At 37.6% G+C, this 19,884-nt stretch overlaps 2 protein-coding genes across 3 annotated transcripts; both read left to right on the top strand.

Annotated features, from left to right (window-relative positions):
• The first annotated feature begins 647 nt into the window (after positions 1 to 647).
• Positions 648 to 3,731, top strand: LOC146469259 (uncharacterized). The gene is made up of 3 exons (XM_085123511.1): positions 648 to 930; positions 1,313 to 2,199; positions 3,478 to 3,731. Exons 1-3 carry the CDS (start codon positions 799 to 801, stop codon positions 3,482 to 3,484), a joined length of 1,026 nt encoding a protein of 341 aa, XP_084979637.1. The 5' UTR covers positions 648 to 798; the 3' UTR covers positions 3,485 to 3,731.
• Positions 3,732 to 6,980: 3,249 nt separating this feature from the next.
• LOC146469258 (U6 snRNA phosphodiesterase 1-like) lies at positions 6,981 to 19,827 on the top strand. Of its 2 annotated transcripts, XR_014867256.1 has the most exons (10): positions 6,981 to 7,173; positions 10,074 to 10,120; positions 11,033 to 11,128; positions 12,372 to 12,564; positions 13,702 to 13,755; positions 15,024 to 15,063; positions 15,278 to 15,343; positions 16,416 to 16,499; positions 16,680 to 18,497; positions 18,532 to 19,827. XR_014867256.1 is itself a non-coding variant. In XM_085123506.1 (9 exons), the coding sequence occupies exons 1-9, from the start codon at positions 6,998 to 7,000 to the stop codon at positions 16,797 to 16,799; spliced, it is 876 nt and encodes a 291-aa protein (XP_084979632.1). In that variant the 5' UTR covers positions 6,981 to 6,997; the 3' UTR covers positions 16,800 to 19,827. The 2 variants fall into 2 exon arrangements, 1 of the variants encoding a protein (XP_084979632.1); XM_085123506.1 differs by having other exon boundaries at positions 16,680 to 19,827.
• The last annotated feature ends 57 nt before the right edge of the window (positions 19,828 to 19,884 follow it).

The following is a 19,884-nucleotide window of genomic DNA, read 5'->3' as shown; positions in this document are numbered from 1 at the left end:
TGGGAAGTGAGACTTAGTTGACACTTGGTTTGGCCTGAATTAACTTTCATTAGAATGTTATGAAGGTAAGGCCAGGTCCCGTGGGGCATTTGAACGGCTCGTTTGTCCCGGCTGTGTGACATTTGCTTATTTTTTTCAAAAATACTGATGCATAATTGTCTAGTGCACTAGTTTATTAGTACATGGTCAACGTTTTCAAGTCCTGCTGTTGTGTTAGGTAAAAATTGATCAAAACTTGTTCAAGCTTGTTCTACCTTCATAGCCTGTGTATAGCTGTACATCCGCAGTCTGGTCACGGTCAATCAAAGATTTGCGGGTATAAAGCGATGAACAGTGAAAACTATTTAATAAAATACTACTACCATTATAATTTTTATAATTTGACTCTAGTACCCACTTTCCTTTTTCCCAGTCCAGAAACTACAGGGAGACTGGTACGAGTGAGGGATTGTGGGATCGTTTGAATAAGTACACGATACTAAGTACATTTCTCAGTTGTGAAGACTGTTTAACAAGAGCTACGCTACCGGAAGAAAATTTCGAAAAATGCACTTACTCGTTGGCCCTTCAACCCAAACGATCCCACAATCCCCTACTCGTGCCAGTCTTTTCACAGTTTCTGGAGACACGTGGCCGCAGCTGGCCAAAAAACGCGCGAGCTCTGGAGACGAGATTAGGTGATTGTCCTAATGTCAGCACGTGCGTTTTAAAGCACGCGCACGCATCTGATTAGTTAGATCAAAATAGTGTTTGTGACGTCATTAGAGCATCTCAGGGGTCACTTGTCGATCTAACAAAATGGATAAACTTGCCGCAGAAAGACCGTTTCTGGAATACATACATGGTTATCCCGGGGAACCAGATTGGCTGACAGCGATGATATACGGAACCGAATGTGACGAAGAAGCAGACATTTTGGACATGAAACAGGTATGCAAAGAAACAGCGTATCTGTATAATTGTTGCTAAAAAACGAGCAGCTTCGATGAAACCAACAGATCACTTGTGACTTGAATCTCTTATCACTGTACGCTGGTTAAGTTTTTGGTAATATCATGTGAAAATAGTTTGTTGAAGCTGGTTTTCTTACCTGTTTCCAGACACTTTTGCAATAAACTGTCCCAACAGTGATATTGGTAATTCAGTATGTCGCACACACTCGGAGCATTTGTGTAAGCTGCCCACATTCACACACAGGAACTGTATTATTAACTTGGACAACATTAACTTTCTTTATACATCTAAAAACTGTTTACAGCCGTCAACATGTAATCTTTGTGCTACCTGGCCGTGCATTTTATTATTTCAATAGATGCTGGTGAGTCTCCGTCTTCAAGCTCGAGTTCTGTATGAAAAACAGCGGAGTCTGTCAGTGAAGCTGGAAGCCTCCGAACAGAAAGCTAAGGAAAGAGAAGAACAGTTACAGACTAAGGACCACGATATTGGACAAATGCAAGAAACAATCAAGGACCTCGAGCGGAATGTTAAATTGGAAAAAGTTCGCTTGAACTTTACTCTTAAACAAATAAAACAGGCTGCCGAGAAAGAGAGAATTGGATTGAAAAATGCGATGGAAAAGGTTGTAACAGAGAACGAACACGAGAAAGCAGCGTTGAATAACGCGCTCCTGGAGAGTAAGCAAGAAATTAAACGCTTACGAAATCGTTTGGGGGTGAGCGTGGGAGAAACCGCTGTCGTAACTAACAATTTCAAAGCGTTTTACGATGAATATCGTGATTTGGAGAGACAGTTAGCATCTTTGGAAAGCGTCCTAGTTCCTCTACAGAAGCAGATTTGCGAGCTTGCACGAGCCATGAATTTAGAGCCTGTTGATTTACTACTCAGGCTTGAGAAATTGAAACGTGCTCTCACAGGAAATGACAACGTTGGAAGTTTAAAAGAGCTGTTTGTTACAATAGTCTTGGACGCGGAAAAGGATGAGATTACGCCTAAAGACTCCACTTCCGGAGGGAGCAATACATCGGCCAGCGTCAATGATCCCCAGTCTGGTTCATCCACCAATTTTGAGCAGAATGACCCTTCCTGTCCATTAAGTGAGAAAGGTTTGGCCGAGCAAATGGATGATCCGTTGCACAAAGAGGAAGAAACGAAACATATGGTGGCGGGAAAAGGAAGGATGGCTCGGCTAAAGCTTGGCTTCAAGACTTTAAATTGGCCACTAAGACAGTACAAACCCCGGTAGGTTGTGTGTTTACACTTATTATTCCAGCTGGCAGGTGGCAAATGAGCTGAGACTAATTCAAATAACGCAGTGATTATAAGAATTAAAAAAAAGAAATTTTCATCGATGGAATTCCCACAGGTAAGTTGTTGCCACGCAATTGAAGATTATGTTTGAATATGCTTTTTAAAAACCACTGGTGTAAGTTCTCATCGTTTGAGGTTGCCAGTAGGTTGCTAGAGCTTCCACAGAGAGACGAAACTTCTTACGAATTTCGAATAGATTTCCTCGCCAGGTTTTTTTTTTTTTTTTTAATTTTTAATTTGCAGAATCAATAGATATTTTGATAACTCCTTATTTTTCTTCCCTCTTTAGACAATGTTCGTATTCTCAGTATTGAACTGGATCTAGTTTGCAATGGAGGCTCTTGCGTGAAATAAGTTAAAAAACATTCATGTGTGAAAAGATTCCCCAGTTTAATCCTCTTGCAGTTCTAGTACAATACGGAGGATACGGCGAAGCTTTATCAGTGACTCATTTAATACTTGTAATTTGTACTTGTAGTATTGCACAAAAACAAGTCGGACTATATGGCCAGTTGAAAACAAAACTTAAATAGTCCTGTTTTGGACAGCGAGTGCAAAAAGGAATTCAATATTTTTATGCTTACGCTCATAATAATAATAATAATAATAATAATAATAATAATAATAATAATAATAATAATAATAATAACTTTATTAACGTGCCTGAACGTACCTAGTTTACAACCGCTGTTATTCTTCCGCTGAAGCTTGTCAGCCAATTGTTGAAGTAATATATAGTGCATGAGGAAGAATGTTTCATCCGATTTCCAAGAACCGAGAACTGCTCCTCATTTTTTCAGTTTCCCACACAGTCCTATTAGGTAATGTGACTCTTCTAAAACTGCGTTTTAAACTTGTTTTATTTTGTTTTTAAAATGAGATGTTTGTTATTCATGTTACTTTTTAAAACATCAATGAGGACTTTTACGGATGCAAGTAATATGCTTGCTGTGGATAGTTTAATTTGTTTGCGTTAAACATTTCATATTTAAACATCATGTAAGTTAGCAAAAACAATGGTGACCTGAATTGTATTGAATTGCTGCTCGTTAAAATGGCCAGAGTAGTTCCAAAAGTTTGCGCTCTTAAATATTTCCCCTCTTTTTTCAACGATTCCCCTTTTGTCTGTTGTTTCTAAAAATATAGTACATCCTAAATTTCGATCATTTAACAATCCGCAAATGTATATTTTTCCTTTTGTCTTTCCAGGGAGTGACAGGGGAGCCCTTAAGAATCACTGAAACTGTTTCCTTCTTCTAACAAGTTTCAAGGTCTTGTTAAACGAAGTATTAGTTCATACAGCATGTGATCTTTCTTCCTCGTATTTTCTTTCAAATTGTATCTTTGCTATGTTTAACGATTGTTCTTATTTGTGAATCCATGCTTCAAGTAAACGAACAGTTCTAATAAAATCCATCTTTACTCGTAAACAAATAATAAACTTACCTGGTATTGTAATTTGTGTTCACAAGAGAACATTTTTATCCAGTATGTGTCCTTTAATAAAAAAAAACGTCCATGTAAAAAGTAGTTTCTCTGTGGGGGGACTCTCATTTGTTATTTGTCCCGCAGAAATTAGATTTTCTTGACGCATATATACTTTTCTTAAGAGTGTCAAGTGTCCAATGGAGACTACCAGACCGATACACTATTTTTTTCTTCAGCATATACACGTCTTAATTTTCTCCCCAGCGAAAACCACTGAAGATGGCATGTAGAATTTACAACTCATCAATTTGACCTTTTGTCAAAAGAGTGAAAAATAAAAAAAAGGATAAAAAAACGTAAAGGTAAAAATACAATGCAAGTAAGCTGGTTTATAATAATTTAGAAAAATACGTGGGACGAGCATTTTTTCACAAATGAGTACAATCCATCCAAGCAACTTTGCCGGATGAACCATTACCCCCTACCCACAATAGATGATGTCCTTCTCCTTCTATCCAAGGCTCGGGTGTTAACAGTACTGAATTCCAAAAACGGATTCTGGTATATTCAACTGGATGAACCGAGAAGCTATGCAACTACCTTTGGGACACCGTGGAGTAGATATCATTGGCTTTGAATGCCGTTTGGTTTATCTTTAGGAGTATCTGATGGGGCTACTCGACTAAAAACCGCTCTGCAGGCTGGAATAGACTGACTGGGAACTGAATACTGACTGCAACGTTTTTAAATATCTAAAAATACATCTGCTGTTCGTAGGCTAACTTGCTGAGAATTGCTGGGTAAAAAATGTCGCGTTTGTTTTTCCTGCCTGTCAGGACCCCTGTCAGGCTCGTAAAAAATCGTATTTGACTTTTCCCTCTAACACCATCTTTAGCAATGAAATTTGAAGGCAAGTAGCGCGAAAGGAAATAACGTAGGCTCCACTGTTTTCCATCATGTGTTGTTCTTTCTATCTCTATATCACGCTGTGTATGTCAGCTATCAATATAAACGCGGTAATGCAGAACTATTTCATATCATAATAACTCGGCGGCGTGATCAACAGCAGCCAGAAGGCTACACGAACGTGTCTCTTTTGTTTAAAGCCGTCGAGACTTCGACCTCTAAAATCCCCGCGAGTCAGGAGTTATTCACATTAGGGTTAGAGGTTTATTATTATTATTATTATTATTATTATTATTATTATTATTATTATTATTATTATTATTATTATTATTATTATTATTAATAATGATTGCCCTTGTGTCAGATTAGTTTTTTTTTTTAATATTTGGAGCAAGAAAGGGCCCACTGAGCCAGGCGGACTGTGAGTGATGTCCGAGAACTACAGTCACTCTGAAGGCGACAAAAGTAAACTAAGGCAGAAATCGCTCAAATCGGCTCTGAAGAGAATTATTATTATTATTATTATTATTATTATTATTATTATTATTATTATTATTATTATTATTATTATTATTATTATTATTATTATTTTATGGGTCAGGGCGAAAGTGTCCTTTGCAATTTTTCGGAGCGCGCTCCTATGCCTAAGGGATCTAGAAATAGAGAAGGGTCCCTAGACTGCTATAGATACTTTATTATGGGTTGATTAATAGGGGTTTCTGAATTTTTCTCGTTTTAGTGTATGATTGGTCATATGAATGACTTTTATTCTTTTTTTTAATTTATTATTATTATTATTATTATTATTATTATTATTATTATTATTTTTAAATATTGTGCTTGAAAATAGCTCTGTTGTGCTTCGAGATACTCTTTCTTTTAATCACAATTGAATTGTAAATAGGTTTTTTACGATTTTTTTTTCTACTTTTAACTTGTAAATATCAATTTTCCTTGGAATATTTTAATAAAGAGATCTGTTATTTTATTATTATTATTATTATTATTATTATTATTATTATTATTATTATTATTATTATTATTATTATTATTATTATTATTATTACTACATCTCAGCATAAACGAAATCGTAATACTCGTTAGCTATTTTACACAGAACATGACCAGCGCTTTTCTTCCACTCGAAAAGGCATGGGACTCTCCATGCATTTTGTCCAATAAAATTACCCTGTTCCGGAAATTTGGAATATCCTCCCAAGTTTTTCGGTGACAATCACGGAAACGATTTCGAATTTCTTGAGTTTTCAAATCCTGCTGTACCGTAATTAGTTCATGTTTCAACAAACAACAACAACAATACTTTATTTTACCCCATTATTATTACAACAGAAATTTTGTTTGACATTTTACCGATAATCTCTCCAAATTCGCGGAGGAATTTCCTGTGAAACAGGCCCTTGATCTTGCACCAAAGGATTGCAATCCCCCCGGCGCGTAAATCGGTTTATCGATGTTGTATTTTCAAGGGAACGTGTTTAATGTGAAGAATTGGTTGAAGGTTATGAATAGTACACAATACCGTCGACAATTTGATAAAGACATGACAAGGGACATGAATGAAACGCTTACGATGCCTTCGGGCGACTTGCCAGCCTTAAAGTCAATGTAAACATACTGTTACTAAAATGTAGTTACTGTCTTTCACATGGCATATTTAAGACAAAATGGCTGAAAAAGAGAGAGTGAGACAAAAAAACAAAAAAAAAACAACAACAAAAAAAAAAACCAGCTGACAGCGGTACCTCTGGACACTTTGCCTGAGCGTTGTATCATGATGATGCACCACGAGATTTCGGCCGCGGATCGCTTATGCCAGCCGGAGATAGTTCTCGCTGCTCAGTCCGATACCTTGTCCCACGACAAGATAGTGAGGGAGGGAAAAGTCGGCCCCTAGACCATATGAGACAGATCCCTTTCGTACTAGCACTTTCACGTCGAAATAAGCACTAGCCACCCATCCAAAACACCAAATGTTTCCCAGTCAAGCCCTCCAGTTGGAACCTCTCGTAAACCACTACCTCTCATAAGCGTCATAAGCGACTGCGACCACTTTTTTAGCTGAAGGCATTTTAATTTGTGATTGTTTTTACCCAATTGTAAGCGAACACTTGACACTTGGTCTGATCTCCATCTCCTCTGTCTGTACTATTCTACTCACAGTTTACGAGGAACTTGACAACCACGCGCTGCTCGTATTGTAACTAGGAAAATGTATGTATAATCAATTCTCAACAAATAAATAGATATGCCAGACCCGTCCCTGGAGGAGACCCCTCTGGATCTTGGCAATTTCGGATGTCTACTATGTGATCAACCCCCTCTCAACTCGCGATAGAACCATTTTGAATATCGCGAAGACCCTGGGACGAGGGGGATGAGTAGTTCCAAAATGGCGGCTAATCAGGATGGTTTATCACAGCTGTTATGCTCGTATGGCTCTGACGAATCTCAAGGCTCTAGCAGTGAGAACGAGGCTGTAGAAGAGGAAGATTGTATCAAAGGACTTAAAATTACCAAATGGAAAATAGGGAATGCTAAAGACATGGAAAGGTAAGATGAAGATTGGAGCTTAATTAAGGTGATTCCCGCGAAATGGAAGTTGTGAAATTTTGTCAAACTTTCTGTAATTTTTTTATTCAGTACATAATAATAAAAAAAGATAGATGACCTTTCCCGCGAAATTTTAAGAGCTACGATTCACTCAAGTTACCCCATAAATGCTTGCATTATTCGCTTTCATATATGACCAGGATCTTCTTGCCATGTAATTGCATAGTTACGCGTGATGCCCTGAGGGCAGGACGTGTCTTAAAATTGGCTCGATATCTTCGTCCTCATTTTTTTTTCTTCATGGTAGCCTGAAATCTGCACATTAATTTAGGCATTTAACTCTCTTCTCTCCTAGAAGGGGCCGGGTCTATTGTCCTGATTGTCTTCAACAAAAGCAGCCCAATCAAAATCTATTATTGGCGCATATATCACTCCTACCTGTGTGACGTCAAAGCTTCATTTGATTTATTCATTATACCTGAATTAAATTTGTGGCGGCCATATTGTTAACATGTGGACTCAAGTGTTGCGTTTTCAAACGGAAATTTAACCATTTTGAAGTGGTAAATCGAAAGAATAACTTGTAAGGAGCAATCGACATTTAAAACGGTGGAAATTGGAGAGTTCCTGGTGAAGGAATCGTGCTTTGTTTGATAGTTCTAGAACCACAATGCGCGAAGGAAAGGTCACTGATAAGCATGACGTTATGAGAAAGTCATTTCTAGTAACACAACGATAAAATATAATGCAGTAATGGAATTTTCGGTACAACGATAAGAGGCGTAACTCGAGTGAAACAACATAACGCTATCTTTGTGACTCAAACTATTCCATTAGCTAGGATAGTTTTATAAATCTTCAAAGCACACAATGGGAATCAATGAGGCCACATTAAGCATCACGGGTAAATGCCAGTATAGGCATCTTGCTTAAGTGAAACTTAGAGAAACCTTTTACATAGAATTATGAAGCATAAGGAACAAATATTAAAGATGAGCTCCTTGGCAGGGAACCACAACGTAAAGCAATGTTGACCCGAAACGATTTCTCAGCATCAGTATTTTTATGCCTGCAAGTGGTGTGCAAGCTTAATTATTCCTGGCATTGACCGATTTTACTGTCGTGAATTTTTTTCTAAAAGAGGATAATAACTAAGTTAAAATAACAAAACAAAAAAGATAGGTCACTGTGCTTGTTTAGGAGAAAACAACTATTTATTAATTGGCTGGGCTTAGCAACAGGGAAACACATCATGTTTTTAACTTGTGTGTGCATTAATGACACAAGAAATTATACACAGTATAAGAATACGCAATGCAATTCCATGGAATCACCTTAAAAGTGTTGGGAGCAATTTAGAAAATCCAGCCTCCACTTAACAAATAGATGACAGCTGTTGTCTATGGTAGTATACCCTTATAGACCGCCGCAGGCAACTAGTTTCACTGCCAAGTTTTGAACGTTTTATGACGTCAATTTATGGTCTATTTAAGAGTGTAGACCATAGAAAACTGCTGTCGATTTGTTTTTCTTTTTAACAATAACATGGGAAAAGTATGAGTGGAATTGGCTTTTTCCCTGTTGAAAAAGCATGTGGATGTCATCTGCTGTCATTTTTATAGTCTGTACTCTTATAGACAATAGCTATGAGCCAATCAGCACACGGGAATTTTGACAGTTATTGTAAAATGTTTAATGATATGTATGCAGACAAGATGCAGGGTATTCTACAGTATTTTTTCATGGAATATGATTTAAGGATGGTGCCTTGTAATACATACATACATACATAGTTACATCCTTTATTTGATAAGTATAGTGGTAAATGCAGACTGTAATTTTAGACAATGTGGGAAAGTTGGATCTTAGCAAGGGCTATTGGAATCCAAGTTTACTCGTAGCATGAGTCAAGCTCGAGCCCAAGTCAAATTCAAGTCATGAGCCAAGGGCAAAATGTAAATCACAAACGTGTAATCATGTGTGGGACTAAATTACTCCAAATCAAAGCTTAAATATCTCTGAAAAATGTGTGGTCATCCCTAATTTCATTTTGGATTCCAACAGATCTTGCTAAGATCTGCTTTTCCCACATATTCATGAATAGCAAAAATATCTTTGTTTTAGTAGGCACGAATGGTGGTATAGTTGTAGCAGGCACTTTTGTATGTGGAGGTGGAAGTGTGTTTTTCTTCAATAAAATCTGTGAATAAAGTGTGCTTCATAAAATTATCTGAAGCCAGATAAGGAGGTGGTGGGTAGGTACTTAGGGATGTTAGTGACAGTCACTGACAGTTAAATGCATAATTAATGAGATTTTGAGTTCAGAACTTTATTTTTATTCACAATCCTGGTCATGTTTTCATCTGTCAAGGAGCTTTTGGGTTTCTCTTGCTGGGCCATTGAAACTGTTTTGGGTCAAGTTTGTTCCTAACAAGACTTGTTGGGTCCAAAAAAAAAAAAAAAAATATGACCTCATTTGCACCTCCAAGGAAGCTAAATCCTTAAATCATGGCAAGAGGCCCTAATTGAGAAACCAATCAGGACAAAGATTTAGTTTACAAATGTTCTGAAGGAGCTGTTGGCTATTGTATGTTATTTTGCCTATTGGCATACAGTTCTATACAAATTGATTGCCTTTGGCTGCCCTGTGCTAAAGGAATGCAAGTTGGTTTCATTATCATGGTTTTTTTGTTTTATGGACATGCTGCATTTGAATTATTGTTACTTCATCAAACCTGTGTCTACTGGTGAGTTTGTTTGGCCACCCAGGGCAAGTTTGTGATGAAAGTCAGCAGTGACTAAATGTACAGTTGTAGTTTATTTTAGCTTTTTATGATCATTACATGTTTTTCCCAACTTCTCTGCCATTAATTTTCTTCTTCTTGTCTGTTGTCAAACAGGGAAATATTACCTCTGCCAGAAGGAGTTCTCAACATGTTTAAAGAAGGTAGACTGTAGGTTCTCTAATGTAACTGTATTGTTATCTAGAGTAAAGATCAAGGTTCAAAAGAGGAATTCTCCCATTTGATTGTCCTGTATGTTGTCCAAGATAGTTTGAAGCAGTCTTGCAAGTTAAATTAAGCTTTTGTTGATCACCTTAATCTTCACCATTGTTTATTGTTTTATCCGCTGCTTTGTGCTTTGTTTTGTGATAAAAATGAAAACATAGTAATCCTGCATGTACAGGTCTACTGTTGAACTGTAATACTCAAAGTGAAGATTATTTTTCTTTGCAATTGTCCCTGGTCTAAGGTGGTTTGCTTTTCAACAGCTATTGACATCACAATGTACTTGTTTAGTACACTGCTAACACTGAAAGTTATTTAGAAAGGGAACTTAAAATTTTTGTGAAGGTTGTATTTTTAGCATAAAGAAAAGCGGAATAAAAAGTACGACATATGCTAAATTGAAATGGTCAAGAAATGCTCAGAATTGGTATAATTTCAGGAGCATCAAACATACTCCTGTAATACTGATACAAACTGACTGTTCTCAGTAAGTTTTATCCACATTAAATTGAAGTAGATGTTTTGTCAGTATGTATGAAAATTCAATGCACAACTCATTTATGGGTAAATTTTGCAGGGATGGGTCTGGGTGGTAAATTTTGTAGAACTGTGAGCTAAACAAGTTTGATTTAGAATCTGCTCTAGTTTGAAATTAGGTTCACAGTATTATTATCATTGTTATGATTTTTAATTTTTTTTTGGCCACATAAATAGAGTTGCTTGCTTACTTCTTAAGAGAGGTTTGCTCGTAGATGAAAAAAGCCAAGTGATAAGATTCAAGCTGGAGTTAGTTAGTGTATAATTTTGAGCTACTGCAAATATTTCTTTTACCTTGCCCTGTTATATTTCAGAGGCCAAACCTGAAGATGATCCATCTATGCATGATGGAAGGATAAGAACATTCTCACACTTCCCTGGCAATTGGGCCATGCATGTGTTCATCCCATGTGAGTGTCAGTCTGTATAGGAAACATTGTTTACAGTTTCATCTAGTGTATCCCAAGTATGATAAATCTGAGGAACTGAGATGTAACAAAGCAGTGCATGGGTACACTATTCCACGCCATGGAAAGAGAAAGAAATTGTACTTGATTACAACATTAAGATCATCTAACTTGTATATACTCAGACGTGCCAACTTGTGAAGATTTGGTTTTCATTTGTGTCACCCCCCTCTTATCATTAACCCACTCCTCCCCAAACTGGTCCAAATCAACCCACCCCCCCCCCCCAAGTAATTGACAAGATAATTTGCAGTTTTATTCTATTATGAAGGAAGAATGTAGTAAATGTCAAAAGCATGGCACATGATTCCTTTTTAAAACTTGGTACAGTCGAACCTCCACTAATGGACATCTCCTGTAGGCCGACACATCTCGTAAGTGGACACTTGGTCATGTTCGCAGCTACATACAAACACCACATTTTTTACCTCTCATAAGCGGACACTTTTTCTGGCCCCAAGGGTGTCCGTTTACGGGAGGCTCAACTGTATCATCTACGTGAATTAATTGATTGCACTTCCTTAAAGTTATGTTGAGAGAGAAAACTTTTAGATTTCACTTTTATCCATAGAAATAAACTTTCCAGTAAGATCTTACAAACAAACAAACAAACAGACAAAATTTGAAAAGGAGAGAATATATGCTAATTAATTGCTGTAAAGGCAGTAGGGGGCAGTCTTTGTTTGTGTATCAATTTTCAAGTGCTGTTTTATCAAACTTTAATTTTTGCTTGGAGGGGGCACTTTTAAGAGTTACAACTCAAAAACAATATGGCCGATTTTAGTCAAATTTGGCCAGATGCTAGAAAAATTTATAATCATCGAAAATGTGTTGTGGAATTTGATTTTTTATAATTTTAAATTTCCTTGATTTTTGTCATGAAATTGAGAGACCTCATGCCCAGTAAATTTTTTGTAGTCTAAAAAACAGGCCAGCTCTTAAGAATCCAAACTAAATAATTTGTCATCTAAGTAGAAAATCAAGAAGAAGGAGAGGAAGAAGAGAAAATTACTTGAAAACTGTTCAAATTACAGCATGTACATGTACAGTGTACTTTGTTTGTGGTTGATTGTTGTGTTATTAATAATGTTAGCCTAATTTGGATGAGGCATTAGACCATGATCATACAGCTGCCTCTAAGATAGCATTAAAAGCGGCTGATTAATTGCACCTTTTGTTTTGGTAGTCAGAAGCAATGTACATTTTGAGAGTCTTGTGGCGTCAATAGTTGACAGGCTTTCAGCTAGAATGTCTTTGAATGTACACATGCTGCCGTATGACGAGTTACATGTGAGTGTGTCTAGAACAGTTCCCATCAGGCATTACTGGATTGAGCCGATCGTACAGCAGCTTAGGAATGGATTCAGTACAGTGCACAGGTAACCCAACCACCATGGATGCAATGCTAGAGTTTGTAGATTTTTAATAGTTTTATATTTCTATCATTTTGATGTGTGTGATCTTTTCAGTATTTCTAGAATTTTTAACATTGTAATTAGGGCTTCTGTCGATAACAGTAATTTTGTTTTTTATAATTACTGAATGAATTACCCTGTTTTAAATAAAATTATCTTCTTCCAACCACCAGTACAATGCTAGATTAAGCCAATAGTACGTCAGCATAGGAACAGTTTCAGCACTTTGTGCAAGTAGCCCATCAAGGTTGTTGCTGGATTGAGGCGATAGCACAATAGCTTACAAAGGGATTCAGTAAAGTGTAGAGGTAACCCAGCCATATAATGCTCTTGGATTGAGCCAACATAGTTCATATTAAAGCAGCTTTGGGATTGTCTCTGTACTGCAATTGAGTGTATTGTAGTTTCTACTGGTAATTTAGTTTAGGAACGGTCTCAGCACTGTGCACAGGTAGACAAGAATCAGGAATAGGCATCTCGTTTATTGAACGCTATCACGGGCAGTAAAGTTACAGGATATACAGGTGTTTACTAATGTGAACACCTGTATAAAATTGCAAAAGCTGCAAACCTAAATACTGACTATACAATGATAAGTAATCTTAACATTTCTGCACCACATAAGAGAAACACAGTCAAGAAAATAGAATTATACATGTATGTATCTTATCAAAAAACAATAATAATATCAATTCTTATCTAATAGACAAACATCTCCTGACAGCCTTACACATAATATTTGTTGACAGTAGACTAACATACATAAGCATACAAGTTGTGCAAGTCCGAATATGAAATATAAAGAAAATTGATGGAAAGGTAAAGAAAGATGCCGTTGAGTGACCTTGGACTGCGAAAAATGCTTCTATACCTAACTACGAATAGTCACATGCTCTACCAAACTCAGTGCATACCTCCCACTGTGAATACTAAACACCCAAACTACAACAGCGTGCATTCCATAACGTGAGAAAACACATTTTAGATGCATATACATGTCCTGAAATGTGAAATCCTCCCTTTAACACCTGTCAACACATTACAGCTTGGTAACTGCACGATACCTCATAATTTACACAATTTTACTCATGTACTTTTCAGTTTTGTGTCTGCCCTGCAGTGCCTTGAACTGTACACTAATGATGAGAAAACCAGGTAATTAACTTGCTTGTGAACATTTGCCATACATCAACCTAACCTACACCGAGAAGAGAGAGATAGATAAGATAGATAGCACATATTACGGCTCCTTTATTGGTTTTGATTTCTTTTTGTTCAATTTCGGTGGTTTTCAGAAAATCCAGAAATCAAAGGTGGCCGCCATGTGACGTCATCACTATCCGTTACGGACCTCAAAGGAAACATCTTTGGATGTACTATCTATCCACCAAGCCTTATTGTCATAGCATTTTTATACTTGCGAAGTTATGGAGGGGGGTGGGGGGGGGCAATTCCCCACTGGCCCCAGAAGACAAAAAAAAACAAAAAAACAAAAAACGTGTAGATGTAGGCGTTAAGGCAATTGGTGTTTGATACATATGCATTGATAGTGTGGTTTGTAGTCAAAGCTTTCTTCAACAGTTGTGTTTCCACTACTTCCGCTCGGCTGAGTTGTTACATGTATATGTATTACTTTACTTGTATACATGATTGTGTATTTCTAGCACTTTGGTTGTCTGGTTCGTCTCCATCCTTTGTTTGATAGGTTTTTTTATGATTAGTGTTGCGAATGCCAAAAGTCGAAGGCCGTTCTTCGCAAACTTCAACAATTTTATTTTTCACAGATTCCAGATTTTTCCTCTAACGTCTCTCGCGTCTCGATCTAAGTGAGTTTTGTACCGACGCGCGGCACTCCCTATAAACCTAGACAACGCTGCTTGATTCTCAGGCTATTGTCTGAAAATATTACCATTGTCTACTTCGGTGAGCTATGTTGACATAAGGAAATGGCTTTCCAACTTTCTAATCAGCTGTCAATTAAATTAATTGAAACTGTCAATCCTATACCGGAATCAAGAAACCTAAATTACTAGTGTTACACAATACAACTGAAACTATCACGACATTAGGACGAGCACATTGTTCTGACCAGCATTAACATTAAAACAACAACATGAAGACATCTCAGTCATGATACATAGGATAATTTCAAGTAGTTTCTTAAGTACTTACTTTCGCACTTTCGTTTCATAATCTGTCTGCCATAGGAGGAGAAATTTGTCAATCAATCTGAAGATCTTACTTTGTCAATTGACACCTTTTAAAAGAAGTTTATTACACGAGCTGTTAACATACGAGGACTAGTTCTTCTGGATGGCTAATCACAAGAAAGCAAGTGCTATATAACTGTTGTCAAGAAAGAGAATTAGAGGAAGTCATTTTTGACACATAATCCAAAGAATGCATTCATTTATGCTTTTTAGGTCCTTTGTAGGACTGAAAACCATGTCAGAGTGTAAAAATGTGAGTATTTTGCAATTTTATAAGTCACCGGTTCATCTTGTCCTTGTTATCTTGGCAATTGATCTTGTTTACCAACGAAGCCAATGGACAGGAAACAAATTATAGCATTGTAGCGAATTAAAAGCATACTCTTACATATGACGTCTCCTTAGAATAAAGAACTAGGTAACGTTTTTCATAATGTAATAAATGAATTTTACTGGTGTTCTTTCAGTTCCAAGGCATTGTTGATGTAGTGGATGCAGTCTTCAGAGACTTTTCTCTCCCAGCTTTCTACAAGGTGAGGGCAAACTGGATATATCAGCAATTTTCAAATCATTTAATCCAACGGTCGAGAGAGCGAGTCAGTTCATCGCTATCTGTCGGTCAAGAAGAAGTGTTCCAAATAGCATTTCAGAACTTCTAGATTCCAACATTTTCTAGGAGAGCGTGCCCCCAGAACCTTCTATAACCTCCGCTTCAGTGTTTTCATCACTTGCATGGTCTGGTTACGGCCTCGTAGACTGGGCTCTTTTTGTGTGTGTGTGTTGGGGCAGATTACCATACCATAACTTCGCAACTATGAAATAAATCTATGGTAATAGGTGCTGACGGGGATTAATGACGTCATGTAACGGGGAATTACGTAACGTTTTCAAAATGGTGGCCATCTTGAATTTCTTGATTTCCCAAAACCCATAGAAAACCACCAAAAATGACCCAAAAGTAATCAAAACTCGAAAATAATATAAAAACATGAAATTTAGTGGGGTTTTTTTTAACCTATTTCTGAAAAAAAAAAAAAAAAAAACCCTGCTGGTTGCAATGCGAACATCAAATTCAGTGAACCCTGACCACGACGACGTTTCGTGTTGTTTATTCGTGCCAATAAACTTCATTAATGCTTTTCCCATACTTAATCCATACATATTCATCCATAAAGAGTGAGAGTGAATGTGAGAACTGTCGTATATTGGAACTGTTGATGAAAGATTTCAAGGTATGGAAGAGCATCGCAGTTACCGGTATGTACGTAAGTAACTTGAGCACTTGCGCAAAGAAAAACTGTTTTTTCGGTTCCGTACGTAAGGATGTCTTCGATGTTTTTAAATCTTTCATTCACACTTAAATATAATATAAATATAATAAATAAATATATAAATATAATAATCTTTCATCCACACTTAAATATAATGACCAGCTCCCAGTTGGCTGGATATCTCAGATGGTTGAGAGCTACGCCGGTATTGCAGGCGTCATGGGTTCGATTCCCGATCATGTCTGGAAAATTTGTTAGACTTTCTTTTCGCAGCTGCGTAAGTTTGCGTACATAACTGCGATTATCTTCCGTGTCTCAATCTTTCTGTTTCCAGGAACCATCATTTCATGTGAGTGTTGCCTGGCTTCTTGGCGATATATGTTCTGCCAGTGCAGAGGACAATCAAACTAAACTTCAGGTAAAACAAATTTCTGCTCGATATAAATGTCATGTTTCTTTTCGCAGGTGCTTAAGTTGCGAACGTGACTGTGATGGTGTCTCGTTTATTAATTCTTTCATCCGCACTTCAAATATCTTTCATTATTTCACTTCTGTTACCTTTTCGATGATAAATGTTTCAGTGTGGTTTTCTTTGCAGGAAGTATTTGATGCTCATGTCTGCGAGAAAGAAATCGCCAGATCACTGGTTTTGGAAGTGAAAGAAGTGCATTGTAAAATAGGAAATAAACGTTTTGTGTTTCAGTTGGATGATACGTGACGAAGCAAATATTTATATATTTGCGAATGCGTTTGAAAGCAAGACACCACAAGCGAGCAGTGGCCAAAGTCATTTTGAGCAAGGTCCTGTCACAAGAACTTGGACCTCTGAGCTTTTTAAACTTGTCAAGCCGATATTTGACTGCCATTTTACTGAAATTCTCATCGACGTTCATCTTGTAGTCTGTCGCTAACAATTATGGGATATCATTAACCTATTTGTCGCGTTAGAACATGCCTGATATAGTTGAAGGTGAAAACCTCCTAAACCTTTGTGAATGGTTCGCGCGCGCTTGAATGGAAAGGAAATCATGATATGGTAAAATGATGTCTCTTGTAAAAGGATCCATAAAAGAATCGGTGGATAACAGGAAAATGATCAAGGAAAATGCACACGTTTTAGTTGTGGTGCTGTAAAACTGACTATTAACCACCACGGCCCAATTGTTCCATTCAGCTAATCCTTGGTTATCGTGAACTTTGATTGCAGTTTAATTATTAACAAGATGCCTATACTGGCATTTACAGGTGATGCTGTGCCTGACTTAGTTCCATTGTACGCTTCGCAGATTTTTAAAGCTATCGTCCCTTTGCAATTGAAATATTGCGTTACGGTACTCGAGATCATACCGGAAATTTCTTTCTGAAAACGTCGTGACAGGGGCAGATACATATCTGACTCACGCGCTATTCAGGGCTATTTATTATTCCTATTTATCTGTTGCATTATATTATTCGAGATCGTACCAGAAATTGCTTTCGGAAAACGTCATGACCCGGGGCAGATTACACATCTGACTCAGAAGACAATATTATTGTTGAAGACAAAAAGACAAACAGACAAAAATCTTTCCTAAATGAACGCGAAAACTTTAAGTAGAAATTGACAATTAAACCTTAATTTTTTTATTAAATGGATTTCCAGTAACGTTTAGGCATCAGTTCAACAAAGTCAGAAGCGCAGGTAATGTTTTAAGCTTAAACTTGACGTTTCCTCTCCGCATTGCAAAACACAATCCGGCCAGTCCATACCAAATTTCTTCGCCGCGAGCTGTCCATTTTCCATCATTTAAACTGTCGAGTACTTCTCAGAACTTATCCTTTCGATTTACCGCTTCAAAAGGGTTCATATTCTTTCTGTAAACAGCACATTTGAATCTAAAACGTTAAAACAATATGGCCGCTAAGAAGCCTTCTCAGTTCCAGCCGAGAGAACACGAGTACGTGACGCCACAATAGTAAAACACTCCCGTCCGCTCCCTCCTGACATACAATAAGATATTCCATTCTGATTGGACCGTTTTTGTTAAAGGCAATAAGGACAAGAGGAGACGAAAATACCCCCTCCAGGAGAAAACTGAATTTGATCAATGTTCAACGAGTTAATATTGAAAAATGCACATTTGCGAAGAAACGCCACCGAATTTTAGACACGGGCTGCCCCCAGGGCATCCCGCGTAATAACCAAGATTCTTCAAAAAGGTTTTTGCTTCTTAGTTTTGACCCAGATTTTTCTTTGCCATCGACTTGAATTTAGCTTTCAGAAGCATTTTTTACAACCGTTGACCAAACTCACTTGGTTTAGACGTGTTAAGTTCTCGTCATGAGATCTCAACTTGTGAACAAAGAAGTCGCGCAGCATAACCGGTCCAGGGCGCGGTTGCATAAAGCCCCCGTGACACTTAAGGGCCAACTTAGGGTGTTGCGTAAACAAACGTTTTAGACTACTTAAGAGATTCACTTATGTACTGGATCTTAAGATTGTCGTAAGTGACCACTTAACGACGGTGCCTCGTAACACAGTGGTATTTTTGGGCAGCTTATCACAATGTGTAAAAAGCAGATCTTAGCAAGGCCTATTGAAATGTAAAAAGAAATTGGGGGTAACCACGGATTTTACAGAGATAATTGAGCAACCATTGAAGCTTGTAAAAAGCTTTCAAAACAGTGTATGGAATTTTTCCACTCTCATCTTGATGATCTCTGAAGAATGCTGGTTACCCCCAGTTTTCTGTTCGGATTTTAATAACACTTGCTACGATTTTCTTTTCCTGCATGGTCTTAAACCGCGACAAATACCTCTGAATAAGTAAGCACGGTCCTTAAGAAGACCACGGACCATCCCGAGAACGTATGCGCTGTAGTAAAGGAAGGCTCCGCTCTTTTATTGTTGTTTATATAACAACATTGTCCAGCATTACATAAACGTTTCTCAGTCGTAAATGGCACCCGTAAAGTTTGTACAGATTTTTGTTTATGCAAAATTATTCAAGGATCTCAAAACCAATAAGATGAGAGGTGGTCGTCTTCTTAGGGTAACGAGTGTTGTAATCAACAGACATGCCCTAACCCCTCCTAGGCCCCTTTCTCCCCCGTCCCCCGCCCCTTCCCCTCCGCTAAGGACATAACAAACAAATCGCTATCGCGTTGCAATCAGCAAACATGAGTCCTCCAAGGAGTACCGACCACCCCACCCCATCCTATGACGGATCCCAGACAGATTTTAAAACAACAAACTGTCTGAGTTAGCCCGAAATTACATCGACTTTCCTCCCCTGGGAATGTCGAAGATATACGAAAACACACCACGGAACGGACCACAGGAGTGTGCTGATTTTGCGCCTCGAAAGTTGGGAAGAAAAAGTTCGGGGTTGCTCTGACAACCCCAAGGTAAAAACGACGAGAAAATGTGCACCGATGTTTCGCATATGAACTGCAATCTGCTGACTTTCACTAGTTCTCAAGCTTTATATGTACCCTGTACGGTACATATATGGGCTTTTCGAACACGGTCTTATGCCCACCAGTCTAGCAACAAAACACAATCCGGATAAAAAGCCCCTCCAAATACAAAACCACCGTTTTGCACTTCAGACATAAAGTTACACTACTGCTGAGTGTAATCAATTAAAAATATGGTATGAAGTAAACGTTATACAATTAATTAAAAATACAGCATGTTTATTTAAAACTGGCTGTTCGAAAATGCTTTCAAATAAAAGAAGTTGTAAATAAAAGTACTCGATAAATATCACGATGTCCGTTATCATTTACAATTTTCACATATGAAGTTAAATAATTGTTGG

The sequence above is a fragment of the Pavona decussata genome, unplaced genomic scaffold, assembly GCF_977016875.1.
Source record: "Pavona decussata unplaced genomic scaffold, jaPavDecu1.1 SCAFFOLD_125, whole genome shotgun sequence".
Taxonomy (NCBI): Eukaryota; Metazoa; Cnidaria; class Anthozoa; order Scleractinia; family Agariciidae; genus Pavona; species Pavona decussata.
This window is presented reverse-complemented; position numbering and strand designations above follow the sequence as displayed.